Source organism: Colletotrichum acutatum (assembly GCF_030867785.1).
Source record: "Colletotrichum acutatum strain CBS 112980 chromosome Unknown BDZ83scaffold_6, whole genome shotgun sequence".
Classification (NCBI taxonomy): Eukaryota; Fungi; Ascomycota; class Sordariomycetes; order Glomerellales; family Glomerellaceae; genus Colletotrichum; species Colletotrichum acutatum.
Genome location: NW_026849000.1, coordinates 6,126 through 26,898, shown reverse-complemented (window position 1 = coordinate 26,898; position 20,773 = coordinate 6,126). Strand labels below are relative to the sequence as shown.

Genomic DNA, 20,773 nt, shown 5'->3' with positions numbered 1-20,773 from the left:
GACACGATCCAAGACAACTCAATCTCAATCTAAGACGGCCCCTTGCACACTCCGTCTATACAGTATCGCAACGGTTAATCTTCAAACGTCGAAATGTTCAAGCTACTTTCAGCAACTCTCCCGGTTGCTTTTGCGACCCTTGCCGCGGCCAAGTCGTGTCAGAATCTCACAGTCGAAGTTACAATCTCATCACGGAACGGCGTCTTCAATGTCTCAACACCGAAGACAAACATTGATGTCACAAATATCATGCTGGGCTTGGCACAGCAGGGCAACAACTTCTCCGCAACCCATCTCACAGATGTAAGGACTCCCCCACCATCCATAGCTCACAGCACACACCAAAAGACATTACACAATGTTAACATGATATGCCCATCGTCTAGTACGCCACAGTCGGAGGAACATACCACCTCGCCTCAACCTACTGCCAACCAGACTCCGGCCCAGGCTCCGTCCTCCAGATCCTCACCCATGGCATCGGCTTCGACAGGAGCTACTGGGACTTCCCCGCCAACAACTACAACTACAGCTATGTCGGCCCCGCCGTCGACGACTACGGCTACTCCACCTTCGCCTGGGACCGCCTCGGCATCGCCCAGTCCTCCCGCGGCGAACCCATCAACGAGATCCAGGGCTTCCTCGAGCTCGCCGCCCTCAAAGCCTTGACGGACAAGCTTCGCGCGGGCGCCGTCCCGGGCGTCCCCTGCACGTTTGACAAGTACGTCCACGTCGGCCACTCGTTCGGTTCCGTCCACTCGTACGCGCTGTCTGCCATGTACCCGAACGCCTCGGACGGTCTGGTATTGACAGGGTTCTCCGCCAACGCTACCTTCCTCCCGGATTTCTTGCTGGGCGGTGCCTTCATCCAGGCGAACCAGATCCCCGCGCTGAGCGACTACGTTGACGGGTACTTTGCGCCTGCGTACGAGGGCGGTGCGCACATCAACTTTTTCGCGCCGGATAACTTTGACCCTGCCATCCTGACGGCGGCGTATAAGACGGGCAAGCCGGTGACTGTGGGCGAGCTGCTCACGATTGGCGGCGAGGCTGGCACGACGAGCGGATTCAAGAAGCCTGTTCTTGTCATCACGGGTGGTAAGTCTTGAGAGCATATGCGGAAGCTCATCCAGTTGATATAGGAAGGAGAGCCTATTGTAAGCTAACGATTGGACCTTTAGAACGCGACGTTCCCTTCTGCGGTGGTGATTGCCTTGCAACCGGCAACCCTGAGCTACCCTCGATTCCGGCTGGCGTTGCGCCGCTGATCAAGAACGCGAGCTCTTTTGAGGCTTACGTTGTTCCCGACGCTGGCCACGGCTTGGCATTCGTAAGTTTTTTTCTTGTCGAGCTGAAATGATTTTTCAGAAAGTTTCCTAACGCAAGTGATCACAGAGCTACTCTCACGTCGAAGTCACTAGCAAAATCCAGGACTTCCTTGCGCAGAACGGGCTTGCCAACTAAAGGTAGAGTTCGAAATCATTGGTAATGAAATGACACTGGATGGGGGTGCTTCAACTTCATGTCATAGATTGTCATCCTTTGAAGCAAAAGTCTTCTAGCGAATTAGTGCACTCTCATTTTCATGATATCAAGATAAATAATATGCGTAGTTTACATCATTTGCTTTTGACTCATTGCATTGCTCCTTAGTTGTTCAATTGACTTGGTAGATCAATTGCAAGAAACGTGATTCTACACAGGCGTAGAGATGTGAAAATGGGTTCATAGCCAAATCATCTGATATGACTGCACGATACCCTTGAAGTGACGGATTATAATCATACCCGAAAGAGCTTACCTACCTTGCCGTGCTTGCCTTCTTCCCCATCCAAATATCCGCGCCTTAAAGGCACTACTCGCCAAATGACGTCGGCTTTCACTAGCCCCCGGATCCGGATCCGACGGTTCAACACGGTAGGATCAAACTACCGAAGTACCTTACCCCAAAGTCTGACGTGAGACAACAAAAACCACCACGAGAAAGCAAAACTCACATACATTGAAGAAAGCCCACCCTCTCTCACTATTAAAACCTGAGACCACTTCTCCAAGTTCCATACACACACACCATATTTCTTATACCCTATTGCAGAAAGTGTACTTTCTTCTTTCCCCCCCAACAATGCAGCTCTGGTCTCACAAGGCGAAACAAGACGCCCTGAACCAATCAGACGAAGAGCGGCGTCAGCAGCCCTCGTTGCGCGAGATGCTCGACAACAAGTCCAAAGCAACCGAAGGCGATCACAAGGACTCATCCGATCCGATACCGATCATTCTATGCGGTAAGACAGAGGCGATTGGTCGCGGCGTCATCGAGGGCCTGAAGCCGGAATATGAAGGTAAGTTTCCAAGACACCGCATTTTGGGCAAACAAGGGGAAAGGCCGAGTTATGAGACCGAATTAATGGGACCGGACCCAAGAGAGTCTTGTAGAAGTAAGCTCACAATACCCCAAAAACAGTCATCCACTTCATCACCTCCCCCGCCTCAGGAGCACTCATCATCCCAGCCCTCTTGGCGTCGTCTCCACCGCCGCAGCACCCAGACACCAGCACGATCGGCAGCGGAAACTACGCCTCCACCCCACGCGCCATCGTCCTGGGCGGCGCATTCGACGAGGAGGCCGTGAAATCCCTTCAGAACGCCGTCGTCGAACAAGGGGCTGCTGCTGCGTCGAGAAAGGTTCCGTGGCTGAGGCACGACGGGAGTAAAGCCGCGCCGCCTCCGGGGCCAGAGTACGGCCAGGCCATGGTCGCGAGGGTTAGGGAGAAGTTGGGCGAATTGGAGGGGGAGGGGAAGTTGGATGGTGGATATGGGGGTGATGAGTGGTATTAAGTTAAAAAAAAAAGATGCCGGAGGATTGGTGATGATCTTGCCGGCAACATAAATGGTAGCATGGGGGCTTGAAATGACGGTCAGGTATTTGATGGTATCATGATGCATCAAAATGAGGCCGCGCAACAGAAACGGTTCAAACATGGCACACAACCATCGGGTAGATCAGGCAGATTACGATAAAGTTCATTAATCCAGACGGATATTCCGCCATTCATGCTAAATCTCCTCTTCATGGTATCATTAAATATGTGAAGGTGAATAGAACATCCTGCTTTCTTCACGCATTGCTTCCCCCCCTCTCCCAGCCACTTTACTCCCAAAAGATCACTCAATCGCAGTCCTCCTACGAACTGGAAGTGGAGTTGATGCTGAAGCGGTAGCTGGCCTGGAGGACATACGGGTCACCGCCGGGCTCGTAGATCTGCTTCTTGGTGCGGCCCCAGGCGGGGTTGTTGATGCCGTCGATCCAGTCCTGGACCTCGAGCACGACGCAGCCGTACTTGGGGATGATACGGGGGAACTTGGCATCGTCAAACAGACCCTGGCTCTTCTTGAGGGCCACGGAGCCGTTCTGCTGACTGCAGCTGTACATCTGGAAGGCGTCCTGGTCGGTGTAGACCTCGAGCTGGATACCGGACCACTCGGACTGCATACGGGCGACGTAGCCCTCGGTGCGCCAGTTGTAGGGGCCCAGGTCGTTGCGGTTGACGATCCAGCAGTTGTCTATATTTATGTGGTTAGCTTTCATGTGTTGTAGGATAAGAATTGGTCAATGCTTACCATAGCCAGTGCAGTTGAAACCGCAGTTGTTCTTGAGCTCGGGCTTGGAGAAGTCGGCACCAATCTGCTTGGGCGCGCTCCAGAAGTCGTTGACGGAGCCCTTCTCGTTGGCAAGGATCTCACCGGTGGGGATGAGAATGTTGTCAACGCCCACTCTCTGGCCATTGTAGGGCATGTGAAGGGTGTGGTTGAGAGCCAAGCTGGTCTCGTTGTTGGAGAAGCCGTCGAGGTTCCAGTAGGTGTGAGAGCTGAGCATGATGGGCGTCTTCTTGGTGGTGGGAACGGCGATCATCTTGAAGTCCCAGTTCCAGCCGTTGAGGGTGTAGGTGATGAGCGACACGACTTCGCCAGGGAAACCCTCCTTTCCGTCAGGGTCGGTGAAGGAGAAGGTGATGCTGTTATTGGTGTGGGAGACAATGGTGAAGTTGCGCCAGTCCCATCCGTCAGAGCCTCCGTGGAGGGTGTCGAGGCCATTGTTGTCGTTGAGGTCGATCTGGTACTTCTCGCCGTCAATCTCAAAGGTGCCGTTCTTGATACGGTTCGCGTAGCGACCAGGGACACCGCCGAAATGGGGGTGCTGGCGATCCGTCTCGTAGTAGGTGGCGTTGTCCCAGCCAGCGACAATATCGCGGGGGATGCCGTACTTGTCGTTGATGATGAAGTCGGAGACGGAGGCACCGTAGGGAATGAAGGCGGCCTTGATGTGTTCGCTGGAGATCCAGTACTTGCCGTCCTTGTCAGGACCCAAGGAGGAGGGAGCCGTGGTGTTACCACCGGATCCGCCAACGAACTGGGCCAGGGAGGTGGCCGGGGCGAGCAGAGCTCCGACAGCGACGGGGAGGAATGTTGAGCGCATCGTGTAGGTGTGCCAGGCAAGGTAACAGAGGATTGAAGCACAGAGAACGGCGGACCAGAACAGAGGATGATGGCGGTGGGACGGACAGCAGAGCTTGTGAGAGGGGAAGGTGGGATGAAGCGGGAGCTTATATCCCAATGGCAATGGTGCTCCTCCCCTCATGCGGGAGGAGCGGAGAGACTTGCACATGGCAGTAAGAATGGGACGATATTGATCATCGGACCAACGAAGCTACGTTATGCAGCTCGAGGAGGGCAGAGCAGGGCCGCAGAGTGCAGAGAACCAGCTCCACTCTACTCTGAGGTGAGAGGGGTGACGGGTCGGGGAGAGGTACACCGTATCCCGGACGCGTGGGAAGAAGAGGAGGACGAGAGCAGAAAGCAGCAGTAGCAAGGGCCGATCAACGGATTGGATGCGACGGCATGATGTTACTGGAGCGTCTAGACGAACATGTGGTGGTGGAATCCTTCCGCTTGTCTGGTGCTTTGTGCGTGGTGCTAGGTGGTGGCCCCGGCAAGAAGAAGACAAACAAAACAAGCTGGGCCGAGCTAATGAATGACTAGCTAGCTAGTCGTAGCGTGAGAAAGCTTTTTCTTTCGGTGGTCAATGGCAAGTAACGTTGGGCGAGCCGAGATGCAGGAAGCCGGGATGTGAGCGTGCGGAGCAAGTCCCAAGGTAGGCGTTTCCGCGTGAGGTAGCTAGCTAGGTGTGCTAGGTAATTCAATTGCTCATAAATTGAGGTGAGGTGCAGGGGAGCCAGCTCCGGACAAGCAGCAAGGCAGGGCGAGGCTGGGTCGACGGTGAGGTCGAGAATGGCCGCGATGATACCCTCTCCAATGGGACGAGCGGGGTACAATTGGCGCGTGGTTGGCTGCCTTTTGTGCTTGGGTAGCTTTCAGGAACAGGGCCGGCTAGGACAATGGGCCAAAAGTTCCTTCTGGGATTGGTGGGTTGGATTGTCGTTCCAACAGCGATGAGGAAGAAAGGACTCAGAGTCCGGGGTATGGTTGCCGGGACCGGACGCGATGACGACGTTGGGAAACTTGGGAAAAACTTGGGGGAAGAGGAGAGATCCCCATGGTCCATGGATGCCGGGGGTGGGGAGTTGGAGAGAGATAGAGAGAGAGAATGGAGAAACAGGGGACGGCTCGGTGTCGGGAAAGGCGTTTATGCGTGTTTCATTGGTGCGCGTGCGCATTATCCCGATGACCCGAGTTCGGTACAAGGTATTCTGCAGTTTCTACGGATGTAGATGGCTTCTTGGTCTTGATCACAGTGGGCTGCGAACGGTTCAAGTTTGCCGGGGAAATTGAGGTGCGGGGTTTTAGTGCCACTTCCCCAGATGTTTCTCCCTGCTTCCCCGCTCTGCGCCACTCGATGTTCAACTTCTCCTCTCTGATGAAAGTCAAGCTTTTTCTGGCCGATGCTGCAGCTGCACCAACACCCCGTCACCAACCTTTCGTCACGAGTTGCCCAGCAAGGCCAGGGTAGCCCGTGGTATATTACATTGAGTACCTAGGTCAAAGGTTGCCTCTGTGACGGCATCTCCTCGGCACATCTTCTTCCTCCCATCACCTCTAAGCTTTTCGTAGGCCCGTATTCCTCGCTGCCATTGTAATCAACTATAGCTCATCTAACTACTAAGAGGGACGCAAACTATGATCCAAAGATTCGTGCGAGTGGGCACATGCAGTCATCGCAGATGTGGCTGCAATTGATTCTTTCGAATCTCCATGTCTCTCTTTTCCATAGACAGCATATTGCCCCCATGGTTATATCAATATAAAAAGTCTAAACGAACAGTTCGCAATTTTGTCGTTAGAAAGATCAAATGAAACTAAACAATGCCAGTTGCGCAACCATCTCTGATTGGCACGCATCGTCCACACCACCCCGGGAAGCAATTTTGGCCTAAAGCAAGCCACACACACATTCGCCAACCTCCCAGGACACCCCCGGACTGCAAAACGACTGCAGAACCAAAAGTCAGCTGTGTGGCACGTGGGGCTGTCACAACTACTGCTTGATGCATTTCGATGCGGATATCTCAGAAGAACATGTTCCGTACACCCAATCTTTGAAGACATGCAAGCCACAGTCGACATCTTCAACACGCGACTTCACAGGAACCTGGCCAGACTCACCCAAAGACTGAACTAGAGCCTTCACTATTTGTTCATTGCTGCAGCTTAGGACTAGTAACTTCTTACGTCGCTTATACTGTCAACTTTGGTGTGCTTAGTTCTCCATCTCCTCTCGTATCCATGTCGGTCTCTAGTCCAAATCTGACCCATACATTCGTCCTCTGCTGTAATTTGCACGGATCGAGGTGACAAGGAACGCTATCTCAATTCATACGCGATGTACGTCTCGTTGAAAGCTACCATACTTCGATGCCACAGCTGTCTGTCACCTTGAAGTAGCCTCCTCCTCGGTACCACCATTCTCCGAACCAGAGCTTCGGGTCGCCAAATCTTGAACTCCCCAAGTGAGATGCAAGGAGGGTTTCATCCTGACAGACATCCCCCAGACCACGTGGCAAGTGATTCAGCGCGGCTCCAGCTGTCTGTCAGTCGCCCGAATGGGTGGCCGCCTCTTGTGGCGACTAACAATGCTGCCATGTCACTTACGAACCATTCATTCGGTAACGCCATACGACGACCGGATCACACGGTATCTCGAGAATTCAGACAACTACTGGGGCCCATGGCGAGGCAGCATCTGTCGGCGGTCTATTTGGGCCGTGGTCTCCACACAATCTGCGCCGAACATGAGCTCGATGCTGTTGTCTACAATGGACTTATACGGTACACCCGGTCAGTTGATCTGATTTGAGCGGTGTATGAAGTGAAGATGACCTGGCCTTGTGAAGCAGCCAAACACCCTTCACCATGACTTCTAGGACCGTGGCCAAAACAAGACGTGATAAATGATGCAGTGCTGGCAAGAATGGCATCGACACTTGCTGCCCTTCCCATCATAGCAGATTCTTAGACTTCCTCTTTAGGGATGCCTTCACCATCTTGGTTGGTCACCAATGAATAACTTACGAGCCCTTTGGACAGCCTCTCTCTCTCGCGTGCACAACGCAGTACTTATGTCAAGTTGAGGGTCGACACATCCCTTCTTCTCATGTCTTGACCCAATATGGTAGTAGAGTAGACTTCCCAGGTTAGAAGGACTCTTCTAGAAGAGATCCTAAGAAGCAGAGGAGGTCCAACATTAATCACCAGGGCCCAAGATGAGGAAGAAAATGTTTTTTTTTTCTCACGTTGACTACCAATGAAATACGAGGCCACCCTGCACTGTAAGCAGATGATCCTTGGACGCATAGCCGTCCCTCCTATTAGAGCACAGCTCGATCGGCCTCTGCCGTAGGACCCTTCCTCTCCCACCCATGTAGGCAGGTCCGCGAGTCTAAGTATCAGACGAGCCGATAAGACACACTTGTAGTCTGCACGGAACTGTTCCATGGGCGATTCATGAGACCACCTCTGCTGTCATTCTCATAACTTGAGTTGAGGCATATTCGGACCTTGGGGTCTATGCCCTCCAAAGAAGGGGAAAGGTCTTCTTGAGCAGTCTATTCTGTACTGGTCAACATTCTTCACGTCTTTCTTGAGTCTCTGGGTGATGACATACACGCCAGCAGGAGAAGCCTTTCGACTGGTACGAAGCTCGACAATATGGTATTTGTCTGCGTACTTCGTGTATATGGAAGAGAAATCTGGTGGCGCAGTCCGCGATTCCTCCGTTGGGTGTAAGTAGGTGGAAGCGCCGTTTGTATGGCTCTTGATACCTTTTAATTGCCCCCTTTCTGCCCTCATATCCCAACACTAGGGTACGATGACCTTTCATTGAGGTTGAGACATGGGTGATCAAGCGAGCAGAAAATCAGAATCGGAGAGTATGTTGGCGGAGTGTATGCAAGATGGTCACAGAATACCTAGCATTGAACGCCCGCAAGTTAGATGGCATTTGTTTGAGGTACACAATCCAAGCTAACCATTAGTAAGTAGAATGTAGGATGAAGCTATAGATGAATGAATCCAACAGATAGATACCATATTACATCGTGATCCCCTCGAGAGATTGCCTCCTCCATCGTCGCATGGATGGCCAGAGGGAGGACAATGAGCAACCCACCCAAAGCAAGATGGATGATGGTTATGGGGGCTGCAAAAACTGTCTTCGTTGTCTATTATCGAGCAAATGACCTGTCTGAATCAAGTTATAATCAAAGAGCCAGCCAGGGCATCATTCGACCATGTCGGTTTTCCTGCGGAAAAGCTTTCACTCGTGCTCAGAATCGTCAACGGCTTCCCGCTTTGAATACAGGCTGGTCAGCTGTTGGCTAGATTCAGACGCCTTAGCAATAAATTGAATTCTATTGCCACGGCGCCGAATGTGGATTTGAGACGAGCATTCATCTTTGGAGGGGTTTCTGCACATCATAGTTGGCCGGCCTCCTTCGATATGGTACCCTCCAATATCGGAGTTGTTTGAAATATCTGCAACGTCATTTCGTTCTTCTTGGTTATATCGATGCCGTTTAGTCGGTGGAATAGGTCAAGAACCAACGACCCATTGATCCAAACCGTCTCCTATCGAAGAGGGTTTGATGTCCTCGTTCCTAGATCACGGAAGATAAGTTTGGCGTGCTTCTTCAGCTGACAGCAAAGCAAGAGGCAAGCTCTCTTGACAAACTATCAAAACAAGACCACGCGTTTTCTGTGGAGCAAACTTCGTCATCTAGAAGCACCCATGGAATAACCTTTGCGATGGTTCCCATACCAGGCACTAAGTTTCAGACAACTGGTGAGCTAAAGGGCTCTTGAAATTCTAAGCAGTCAATCAATTGCTTTGGTGGCTCGGTGCCTCATACACACCAAGATCTTGCATGTGATATCTGAAGATGGATACTCATGAGTGTCATCTGTTATGACTGCTAGTATCCAATTGATATTCAACATGAAGGCGAAAAGGTGACTGTTATCTGAGTTCGTTCGATGAGATACCTCGTTCAGATCTCTCGGCTCGACTTCATAACAAGACATTTGTAGATGTATAGGTGTTCAAGCCCGCCGGAAGCAGGGTCTTCCAAGCAGTCACTTTCACCTACCCGTAGCTTGCCCATCCTTTGATGCCGCCAGCGGTCACGGCAGAGCGGTCATATGAAATGACCCTCTAGACGAGCTATCACAGCCTCCAATTCCACTCATGCTCGTCAAAGCATAGGATCCCCCCCCCCTGTTTTATCAACTGCCCGTACCATTCTATACCTTTACGAGCTTTGAACAGTATGTGCGCCCTTTTATCCTTGGGACTGGAACCAGTGATGAATCCCAATCATCACCATTGACATTACCATCAGCGGAACTCTATGTTTGTAGGCGAGGCTAGTTTGTGAAAGTTCATGTTTCCTAAATGCGCCAGATCCCTTCTCCAACGTGATCATTCCGTTTTCGCTTCTCTATAGACGTGCGCTTGCGTTTAATCTGTGCCTGGAGGCTTAACTCGGCGTGTCGAGCACAGGGCTGCTCCTTACGATGTATGTCGAGAACATCGCAAGGAGAACACTAGCTGGGGTAGGGTAAAGGTAAGGAATTGTCCGACTGCTCCATTGGGCTGGTCTCCTTGGTAGATTTAGGATTTATGGTCTCGATTTGCGAAAGCTAGAAGCCATGATTGCGAGGATTCGGTACCCAAGCCAGTAGAGAAACAAGACTCTCCACCCGACATGCTGTGAAACAACACCAGGCTGATTTTTGTCCACATGAGGCAATTCAGAGATAGGCTTTCGCACACATCAATGGTATATGGCAGTTACTTTTCCAATTTCCTATTCTAGGCAGTAGACGTCGAAAGACATTAGAACGCACACCACGATTTGTCTACCGGGCGGTTGGCGGCTCTCAGCGAGGTGGGTACGGTGGTTACCAGGAACGGGGAGGTCAGATTGAGCCGGCCGGCGACGAGCTCGTATGTGGACTCTCAGCCGAGGGATATGACGACAAGCTCGCTTCTTTCTTTTCTCCATCCATCGAAGCAAGTGCTTGGGAATCGGGTATGCTCAGCGATGGAAGAAGAAAGCACCTGTCAGACTTGTCTTTGATCCTCGGCACACTCACAGCAGATGTTGTCGGTGGAGAACAGGATCGATTTCCCATCCACCGATTTGACCTTGCGTGTGTGCTCGATACTTGGTACACTGTACTGCCTACACGGGCTCACCTCGGTGACGACGGGTTTACAGATTGCAGGGAATGCCGAGCAATCTCTTCTTACCTCACCTTGCCTCAATTCGGTGAGGTTACGAGAGCGAAATGTTTGACCTTGGTCCCAAAAAGAAAGTGCGCAGTTCCAGCCCCCAAGTCTCGATTGTGGATTCCTTCCGACGTCAAGACGCAAGGTGTCCCTTCCGTCCTCTGTTGGGTGAATGGAAGTCAACAAAACTGGCAACGGCAGGCAACCTTGAGGTCCCGGTCAACAACAACAGCAGGAACAGCAACAACAACCGGCTGCAGGTAGGTAGGCACCGCCGGCAAAAGACGGTTACGTAGCACCTTCTGGTTCGCTTCAGTAGAGGTGACGCAAGCCAAATAGAAGGTGCGGATAGAGAAGTGGAAGGAACCTAGGGAACCTTACCTAGGTAAGGTACCTCAAGTGTACGGCTATTGCCCTCGGTGAAGTGGTACCTTAGAGGAAGGTGTGGGCGGGCATCCGTCACACCTTCACACCTTTGCGCCTTTCTTTGATTGATTGATTGAACATCCGTATCCGTAAGGTACGGTGGTGTACTCATTAATTTCCTTATCCATAAGAATGAGGTACCTAAGGAAGGCAGGGCAATATTCACATGTCGTTTGCTCACATTTGTTGCTTGCGGCTTGCCCCCTTTTCCTCTCCTCCAGTCCTCACTTCCATTTGCATCCCCATGAGAGGGAAATCCGCAAAAATCCATCATCTCAAAACCCTCCCCCAGACGACGCCGACGCGACAATCTGTCCCAAACAGAAGGCACATTTTCTCGGCCCCGCAAACATGATCCATATGCCTCGGGCAGGGTGACACCGCAGATCCTATTTTCCAGAAGAACAAGCGAACAAATTTGGGACGGGGGGTGACGCAAACGAGAGACGGTTTTGGGGCTCCACCACCAACACCACACCTGTGACCCAGCTGCCAAAGTTCGGTCTGCCGTCTGAGCTTGAGGACCCCCGGGTTATTGTCATCAAAAAAGGACGAGAAAATTTTTAAAATTGCATACGCTCCCGCCCAGGGTCCCGAAGGGCCAACACGACAATCATCATTGCAACGCTGTCACCACATGGTCATGGTCACAGCTTGAGCTGCTGCTTCTGGTTCCACCCTTTCCACACCAAACCGCATCGCAACGCGCCGCTTCTCAGATGCATCATGGGTCCTTCACCGGCAGACTCCCGCGCTCACCAGGCGGAACACCTTCCCCGGTGCCACGAGGTCAATCCCCATCCCTCCGTCCCATCTCATCCCCGACAAGGTTTTAACGGCACCTTTGTGACAGCCCACAGCCTGTACGGATACAGCTAGCACCAACCACCCACTTGGCAATCAACTTCAGCAAGCAAGTGGCTTGCAGTTGAACTTTGATTGCTGTGCCCTAAGCCCTTCGCACCGTCTGGTTTCGACACTCAACACACTCCAGACGAGCAAGCCCTCCATGGATAATGGATGATGGGTCTTTCCGAATTGTCAAGGATGCAAGCCTGTCACCGCATGTCTTTGAGGATACCACTACGGATACCTAACGTTGCCGATGCAGTTGACCGAACTGGCCACGCGAAGAAACGTTCACTCGCTTCCGGCCGCAGCATGTAGGTGCCCGCTCTGACTCGCCATAGAGTTCGTCTCCGAACATCCTCATCAACTTGGACCAGTCGCAATCAGCCGGTTCGAGACTTCCAAAATGCCGTGTGGTCTGTGCCGCCAATGCTACTCAGCAACACTATCCCTATCTGTAGGCGGACACGGATAACTACCTTCGCTACAGGCTCAAACGACAGGGCTGAGTCATGACCTGTCGCTTCAAACTCTTTACATTCGCCTAAGGAGAAAGCTTCTGGAACGCTTCTATGGCCTCGCTCCCCAGCATCGCAAAAGTGGATGTAGGGCTCCCGTTGACTATCAAGAGTACGTACGCAGTACGGATAGTGCGAATATACGACACTTCTGTAATCCTTTTGCGCCTCTCCAGCACGTCACGAACAAGCCTGCGGTGGGCGACAGATGAACATCACTGATGCCTGCCTTTTGTGACAATCTTGCGCTGCTGCTATAGAAAGCCGCCCGGCCGCGGCATTGGGCGTTCCAGGGCTTTCTGGGCAGCACCGACTCTTTCTCTCCGCTTGACCGCAGCTACGTCGCGGTCTTGCTCACCGAGAGACAGCTCTCATAAGAGTTTGGAGATCAAATTTTCAATAGCCAACTTGGTCCGCTTTCAATATCCACTGTGGCCTCGGTGTCCCTTAGTATACGAGCTCTTCACCGGATGATCGAGACGGGATCTCCGTAACCCCTCAACCAGACTAGGGGCCCTGCACCAACTCGACACCTTGACCTTCGGGTCATTATGAAGCTTGAACACAGCATAGTTCTTACAGAGATTAGGGGTAACCTTCACCGACAGCTCAGTCTCGGCGGCTAGAGTACGTACGTGGCGCCGGCCCCGTTGAAGAGAGATCCACGCTGCGGGCAATTGGTCGGAACTGGCTCCGGGGCAGGCTTTATAGAGTCCTTCACCAAACGTGGCACCAACCAAAACCCGACCCAGAGATGAACTTCAAGCTCCCTACACACCCTGTCGACATACCAGCATGGCTGGGGTCGCCCAAAGGGCCGTTTTCCTTCAAATTTTCCGTTGGTCCCAAGTGCCCGGCAACGAAAGCCTTGTCCGCAAGGTTCTTGGACGTTGAACTTCGCTCCGACTTGGTAACCTTGAGTCGGCGTCTGCCGCTGGTCGTGGGATCGCAAGCCACAAAAGGTGGACACAAAGGATCACGGCTTCATCCGCCAGCCCAGCATGCGGAATTGTGGACAGAGGCGCGTTGCACATGGCTTGTTGGAGCTAGCCGAAGTGGTGGCAGGTCCTCACCGTTGGGTTAGGTTGGGCTTTGACAGGGTGTAACCTCATCAGACCTCGGGGTACCGTTTGACCGGCCAGCAAGGGCACCCTCTTTGCCACAAAAGTCACATGATTCACCTCTAATGCAACCGAATTTGCACACATGAGTGCGCGAGCATCGTTGGGCGTCATCTGCTCGCGGGCGATTATTTTCGGAAAGCAACAGCTATTGCGGCCACTTGTCTAGAGGAAATCGAGGCGGTCATCAAGACGAGAGCGTTCAGCAGCCACCGGCTCACGTTTACGGCAACTGGTCTCCCGAAAAGGGGGCGGAAGCATGAGCTTCTTGATGACGGACGACCGGTTCCTCGGTATCCAACCGAGGAGGGTCGCAATTTTACCCCTGTTTCATCGCATATTTCCCCCAGCAGACCCAAGCCGGCGAATGGGCTAATGCAGGAACGGCGGTGCCAACAGTTTTGAATACCTTGCTTTGAGCGGTACGGGAGCAACGAGGCAGTACGTACTGCCTTTCTCTGGACACGTGTGCCATGACATCGCCCTGCCGCGGCAGGTTCATCCACCTATGGCGAACCGTCATATGGATATGGGTGCTGTACGGATAGGAATTCGGCGAGTCGCAACTTGCTTTACCAGGCCTGTTTCCCAGTAAACGCTGATTTATCTCAGACCACACCCGCCGGACCATCGACCTTTTGCTCTCGGCCGCAAGGTATTCTCCCCCGAGAACCAGTTGCCCGGATATCTATTCTCCAGGCCATCGACAAGGTGTCTTGGATACCAGCATCTACCAGCCTCCAGGGCCCGGTATTAAGAGCTCCAACAAACCGGGCAACGATCCCGCGAGGATCCTTGAAACACACAGTGCAATCATCAGTCACGGGGAAAAGACAACACGGTGTGAAGTACCACAGTACACAGGACCGAGTGGACTTGCTAGGTGGAGGAGACACTTATTCTCCACCCCTTCACCAGGGGTTTCTCAACCTCAACGGCGGGTTTCCTGTACTGAGCCAGTTCCCGAGGAGGCGAGGGCTGCTGCAGGGCTTCCAAGCCTTCTTTACTTTATGCTTCCATGCTTCCACAGCTTCTGGAAGGCTTCTATGCAGCAGAAGTTCACTGGAAGGACAGTGCTTAGGTCCCCTGTCACCGAGCCCTAGAGGCGAACAAAGGTCCCTGGATACGTCGTCAGACATGGAAGCCTTGACCGAGCGACGTGGACGGGGCCGAGGGGTATGCGAACAAACGACCGCAGCGCAATGGCAGCTACGAGTACGCTACAACAGAGAAAGGCGACGTCTGCAGGGTTCCGGATTGATTGATGGGAAAGTTGTCTCGTCCGCCTATTTGAAGCAATAGGGACACAACGCTACGCTAGATGGCTACCGAGACGAGAGACAACAAAGGCAACGGACGTTGTCGTACCTTGCCTTCCGTGGAAACAAGGTTGTTTGCGGCTGCTGTTCGCTACCCAGCAAGCCAAGCCCGTCTTGAAAGGGAGGTTTGCTCACCTGTCATTTTTGGGACGTTGGCAATGGCAGAGGTGATGATTGACCGCGTAGGCCATCACTAACCAAACGATTCACTTGGCATATGAGACTGCATTTACCATACGGAATAGTCTGTACGGTAACTGGGGACCCTGCTGCCACCGCTACCTTACCTCGCACTCTCCCTAAGTGATCATTTGTGACAGGGAGATCGTTGGTTTGCATGCACAGTCGCGCGAATTCGACATCAGATGGGAAACGTGTTTCCAGCGACAAAGCTTTCCATCGCTGCGGCCAATCGATGTCACTTACGCCCACGGATGCATCGCCGCATCAGTTTCGATTACACCAAAGGCAATGTATTATCACGGCGCCCAAGCCATCAGAGAAAGTCTTTCTAAGGGAGGCGCAGTCAACAGGCAATCAACGAAAGGAAGCGAGTCTCTGCTTTGCAACAGTGAATTTGCCAAGTACTCACGTAATCGGCGTCTCTGCAAATTACCAGACTGGTGTGCCACCTCGACAACATAGGCTATGCGAGCGGACGGGAGCGACCCGCTCGCTTCATGCAACCACTGAAGCCCGTCGCCTGCTTATCTTCTTTGGGCGAGCGGTCAGTGTTTGGTCGTTCGCCAGCAAGTCTGTTACATGCCGAATTAAGAACAGAGGCCGTGGCGATCGTTGTTAGATGAAACAGTCTTACCGCGGACTGATCTTCGTCTAAGGGGCTTCACGGTGGGAGAGGCTAGTGAGGAATCCGCCGCGGATCTTCTTGACGCGATGCTCACCTACTGCTCGGAGGTGACAGACACGGAAGGTCGCTGACCTAAATGCCTTTTACCCACCTAACCACCGCACCTTCGAGCGATCGCCTCCATCATGAGAGGACGTTGGGAATTCTTGTTTTTGCCTCGGAAGCATGATCAAGGATGTACCGTCAAAAGATTGCCACCAAACCCCCCTGCTCATCCCGTCTTGCACCCTACGTCCCTGAGAAATCAGAATTGCCTCACTCCCAAAGAGAAGAGATATTGACAATCGGAATCATCGACTGAGTTTCACGGACTAGACAAACCGAGCCCGAAGAGTTCAGATGATGTGCCCAATCAACTGTTTCCTTTGGGCCTACTTTGCGCATCGCCCTACAGGGGGCCCCATTACCTTACCTCTCGCTCTCTCTCTTAATGTCAATCGCACAGGAGCTGCCGATTCTCCGGATACTAGAGATTTGCGGATATGAGAACTGACGCAAAACCTCGCATCGCTCTGTGGCAGAAGCTCATTCTCACACCTCTAAACCGGCCGGCAACGGAACGGAAAACCCGTCGCCTATCTAGTCAGAAGAGACAAGAAGGCACACGTTGGGACGGGCGGACCGTCGACTTTCTGACGACTCAGCAAGCTGATCAATGTCTTGGCTAAGCGGATCTTGGACCGCATGCCAGTTGCCATCCGTTGATATGTTGGTGCACAGCTGCGTACCGTCCAAGAAACATTGGCAAAGTCCTGTATTGCCCGTGTACCTCTGACCGAGGGCTACCCGCTCAGCCGTCGTTCCGCGGCCGCTGTGAAAACTTTGAGGAGTGTTCCGAGCGGCCGTCAATAATTCCTTCTGGATCGCGAGATATTGAGTTCGTGTTTCGTGATGATGACGACACATGGTTATACTTTTCTGGAACCTGCAGGTTCAACATTACAACGCGGCGTGGTAGACAGTTGGTTCACTGTCAGCGATTGTCTTGTCCCCGTTCCCGAGTGCGCCACGGCGCGCAGAACCTCGCAGTTCTGTGGCAGAATGCGGGTTTCAGGTTGTGTGAATCTGATAGAGCCATTGATCTGATTTCCGCCCGCAAACAAGCCAAAGGGGATGCGAAAGGTCGGTTCTGGAAGGGTGCAAAAACGTGGGCCTAACACACCAAGCACCGACCCAGGACGGGAACGAATTATCAGATGCTGTGGCTCATCGCAAGGCACAACTGATAGGTCGCACACTAGCCTCGAAAACGAACTGGGAGTTAGCTGGTTGCATGCCATGGATTGGTTATTGACCGAACATGCTGGATCTAGCCGCCTCTAAGGTTGTTTTGTCTAACGGGATAATTCCAAAGCTCAGATAACAGAGGGCCTACTAGCAGCAATTCAGCATACAAGAAGCAAATGAAGATTTTGCAGACGACAACAATTATGAACCAGCCGACGGGAGAGGCGGGGATCGAAGCGAACATATGACGAAAACTATTCTCGCCTTTTTTCTTTTCTCTCTTGCCCGGCAAGCTGTCCCTAAATGACGGCTGGGAAGAAATTCTTGAAGCGGAGCAACGGGGAAGTAGCAAGCGGAAGAAGCAGAGGGAGCAGCCAGGATGCGCAACCTGGACTGCCTGAATGTGACGATGCTCACCGAGAGGGCATGGGCTCAGCGACGCGAGGAGGCGTGACGACGGGCAACGGATCGCTGTTGCCATCCCCCCCCCCCCGAAATGAGGAGCACGGCAGGGAGAAGAAGTGACACACCCGGGTCGCCGTCGCCGGCCGGCCGCCAAAGCTGGTCGAGGAACCAAGGGATGGAATGTACGAGGCAGTGGGATTGACGCTCAGCATCTTGAGTCGGACAGTCACACTTGGACAATAGCATATCGGTGCTGCCAGGCTGGGCCCGGCCATGGCTGTCCGACGAAGGCATCACAGGGAACGCGACACACAAAGTTGTAATCACCGAGAACCATCGGCATGGGTGCCTCCGTATACTGCGACCCTTCGTTCACATTGCTGCTTCGGTTTGGCCCGCAGCTAGAGCCCACACCCGCCCGAGTCGTGAGAGTCAGACGGGACGTGCAGCCCTCATCAGAATGCAAAGATGGGAGAGCCTTGCAACAATAAGCAAGAATGGGCGGAAGAAGAGACGAGAAAGCGAACGAGAGGGTGTGTAGTAAGTTTGGCAAGCGAGCAAAAAAAAATTTCCTGTCTTCGTGTGTGAAGGGATATCGGGACCCAAGCTTGCAAAAGCATCGAGACTCTCTGTTCTTTTCCCTTTTCCTCTTGAATGCGATTTTCCTCTCCAACTAACACGACATGACGCATGGCCAGTAGCTATTTTTGTTTACCGCAGTACCGGCTCCGATGAAAGCTGTGCACACACACAAACACACACAAACACAGCCAAGCTGAGCTGAGCTGAAGTGAGCCGTGAGGGCGAAGCTAATTAAAGGATGCGACTGACTAAACATAAAGTCTTTGGCAAAGCATGCGACAGCAGCGTTTTGAATCAGGTTGCAGCGAAAACATGCGCTAAGGATCGCGGCAGAATGACAGGTCGGCAGCAAGCAGAACAAGGGTTCTCTCCAGCCGCTATGTCTGAGCAAAGGCTTTGGAGATGAAATTGGAAGCATGGGAGAGGTGAAGTGCGGGAGGGAGGCATGGAGGGAGGGAGGGAGGGAGGTATGCAAGCATGCATGGGAAGGACACATACGAATATCGGTACGGAAACACACACGCACACACACGCTCACAGGCAACAAGCAGCAGCATGGCAACGTGAATTGGAAGCAACCTCGAGGCTCGTCCTCCAGTCGTCCGTCACCATTCATGTGTGCGTGGATGGGTGGACGGATGGATGAATTGGTCGGATAGAGTGCACCCCTGGAGGCCACCGACCCCTGCTCTCCGTGGTATCTCAGGAAGACCCCAGTAGGGGCGACAACCGTCAGTGCAGAGCGCAGCAGGACACCAGCAGAAGGGCAATCCGCAGGCTGCTAGCAAAGATGGAGACGGGGAGGAAATCGAAGTGATCCGGTGAGCCTAAGGTGAGGACGGACGGAGCGATACGTACCGGCAAAAGGAACCTCGGCGTTGACGTTCCATGCATCCACCGGTGGATACCTGACCTCACTGCCGTCCAGTACGGGGCACCAGGCTCAAGGTAAGTATCTTTTTCTACTGCGTGCTTCGCACCTACTCTCTCCCTTTCCCCATCTTCGATTTCGGCGGTCCTTGTTGTGGGACAGAAGTTACCTCACTTGCTGGTCAGTGGTCTGGCTGTCCCAAGCGGATGGACGTGATTCACTTCCACTGCGGATGCTCTTGTGGTTGAGATGCCTCATAGGCGAATACTCTGTGCATAGACACAGTGTATCCGTACCGGCGATGCGGCGCAAGTGTCCTGTTACATGAGGAGCCCTGCACTCTTTCTGATGCTTCCATGAGTGGACCAGCCCAATGTACCGGAAATCAGTCATGGCAGACAGACCCTTTTGCATTTGCGCATTGTCTTTTTTCTCTTTGTCGTTTTCCTTTTTCGCACACTGCTTTCCTTTCCAAGGCCGCGATTTTGGCAGCTTCGCCATTGAATTTTCTCCCCGGGTCGCGCCAGTTGTGCAGACATGAACCATGCTGGTTGGGCCTCAACAGTAAAGTGCTGGCAGAAGACCAGCTGGCGCAAAGTAGGATCAGCAGCTAATACTAGGTACGGGATAGGCGGACTGGGGACAAGCGGCGTGACGAGTAGTGGACAGACAGACAGACAGACAGACACTTGGGCCTGAAAATAGGACACGGAAAAGTATGGTGAGGTAAGTAAGCACCATACAAGTTGCTTCACCTCGCCGCCTCAAGTCGGTCGGGCTAGGGCATTGCACCATTTCAGACGTTCTCTCCCTGAAAGCCAAAAAAGAGGCCAAATGCCCTGAGACCTCGATACCTGACTCTGTCTCTCTCTCTCGCTCTCTGCTGCCACACCAAAGCTTGCGCAGTCACGCAGTGCGCACCACCGGCGAGAAGCCACGGCACGGCTCTAGTCTCGATTGGTGCAGTTCCAGGAGCTCCCCGATAGCCCAAGGAGGAAGCGGCTGTGAGGTAGCCGCTACCTAACTCTACTCTGTACTTTTCTACGTTCCTTGCTTTCGCCTCTAGACAACAAATACGTACAACGTACTCCGTACAATCATCGAACAGTGGAACAAGCAGATTGGTTCAGCCGTCTATCTCGATCTCTCGCTCTCCCTCTTTCTTTACTGCGGATATACGGATACCCAGGGACAGTCAAGATCATCCATACGTACCTGATTATCGGCATGGAGCAAGGACATCCGTTTGGCTTGCCTGAAGTGTTTTCACTTTGTTCATCTTCTGAGAGCACCAAATAGATAGATACCTTGGCCGAGTACGCAGTAAGGCAAGGTGCCAGGCACAAAACGGGCTACGTACGGGTAGCTAAAGTTGGGTACGCACTACCTACGCAGTGAGCAAGGTAGGTAGGTACTTTGCGGAGTACTTCGTACCCAAAACGCCTCTTCCTACTTTTGGGGCCCGGTACGGAGTACGGGTACCTGGCATAGGCATGGCATGGCGTGGCGTGGCATGGGACGGGCATCTTGCAAGGAAGGCCAGGGCCTGGCGTGGCTTTGGCTGGCTAATGCCACACTCCCCCCCGTCCTCCTTTCTCTCATCCATGATCTCCTTCCTTCCCCCCCTGGACAACATGAAGGGGGCCTGGGGCCTAGGGTCTACCGGCTGGGTACCACGGTACCTTGCCTAGGACCTAGCCGTCTCGTCCAGGGGGGGGGGAGGGTGCGGTTTCCAGCTTGCAGGATGAGCAGCAGCAGCAACCAAAGATGCTGGTCCCCATCCATCCCTTCCCTTGGTTCCCTTTTTTTTGCCCTTTAATTTTTTGGTGGAAACTGGAAAGAG

The 20,773-nt window shown here is 52.9% G+C and overlaps 3 protein-coding genes across 3 annotated transcripts; 2 read left to right on the top strand and 1 right to left on the bottom strand.

Moving 5' to 3' along the window:
* Window positions 1–93: 93 nt before the first annotated feature.
* Window positions 94–1,464, top strand: BDZ83DRAFT_566465 (Alpha/Beta hydrolase protein; the record flags this gene model as incomplete). Its single annotated transcript, XM_060503853.1, has 4 exons — window positions 94–303; window positions 387–1,098; window positions 1,182–1,330; window positions 1,396–1,464. 4 exons carry the CDS (start codon window positions 94–96, stop codon window positions 1,462–1,464), a joined length of 1,140 nt encoding a protein of 379 aa, XP_060370496.1.
* Window positions 1,465–1,763: 299 nt separating this feature from the next.
* Window positions 1,764–3,077, top strand: BDZ83DRAFT_372180 (uncharacterized protein). The gene is made up of 2 exons (XM_060502643.1): window positions 1,764–2,342; window positions 2,465–3,077. The coding sequence occupies exons 1-2, from the start codon at window positions 2,126–2,128 to the stop codon at window positions 2,836–2,838; spliced, it is 591 nt and encodes a 196-aa protein (XP_060370495.1). The 5' UTR covers window positions 1,764–2,125; the 3' UTR covers window positions 2,839–3,077.
* A 107-nt stretch (window positions 3,078–3,184) lies between these two features.
* Window positions 3,185–4,477, bottom strand: BDZ83DRAFT_566409 (aldose 1-epimerase; the record flags this gene model as incomplete). Its single annotated transcript, XM_060503847.1, has 2 exons — window positions 3,185–3,564; window positions 3,622–4,477. 2 exons carry the CDS (start codon window positions 4,475–4,477, stop codon window positions 3,185–3,187), a joined length of 1,236 nt encoding a protein of 411 aa, XP_060370494.1.
* Window positions 4,478–20,773: the final 16,296 nt, after the last annotated feature.

Excerpts from the sequence above, each read along its gene's own strand:
- BDZ83DRAFT_372180 (XM_060502643.1), top strand. The coding sequence starts at position 2,126 with ATGCAGCTCTGGTCTCACAAGGCGAAACAAGACGCCCTGAACCAATCA. Across the intron at positions 2,343-2,464 it reads CCTGAAGCCGGAATATGAAG|TCATCCACTTCATCACCTCC; the intron begins GTAAGTTTCCAA and ends CCCCAAAAACAG.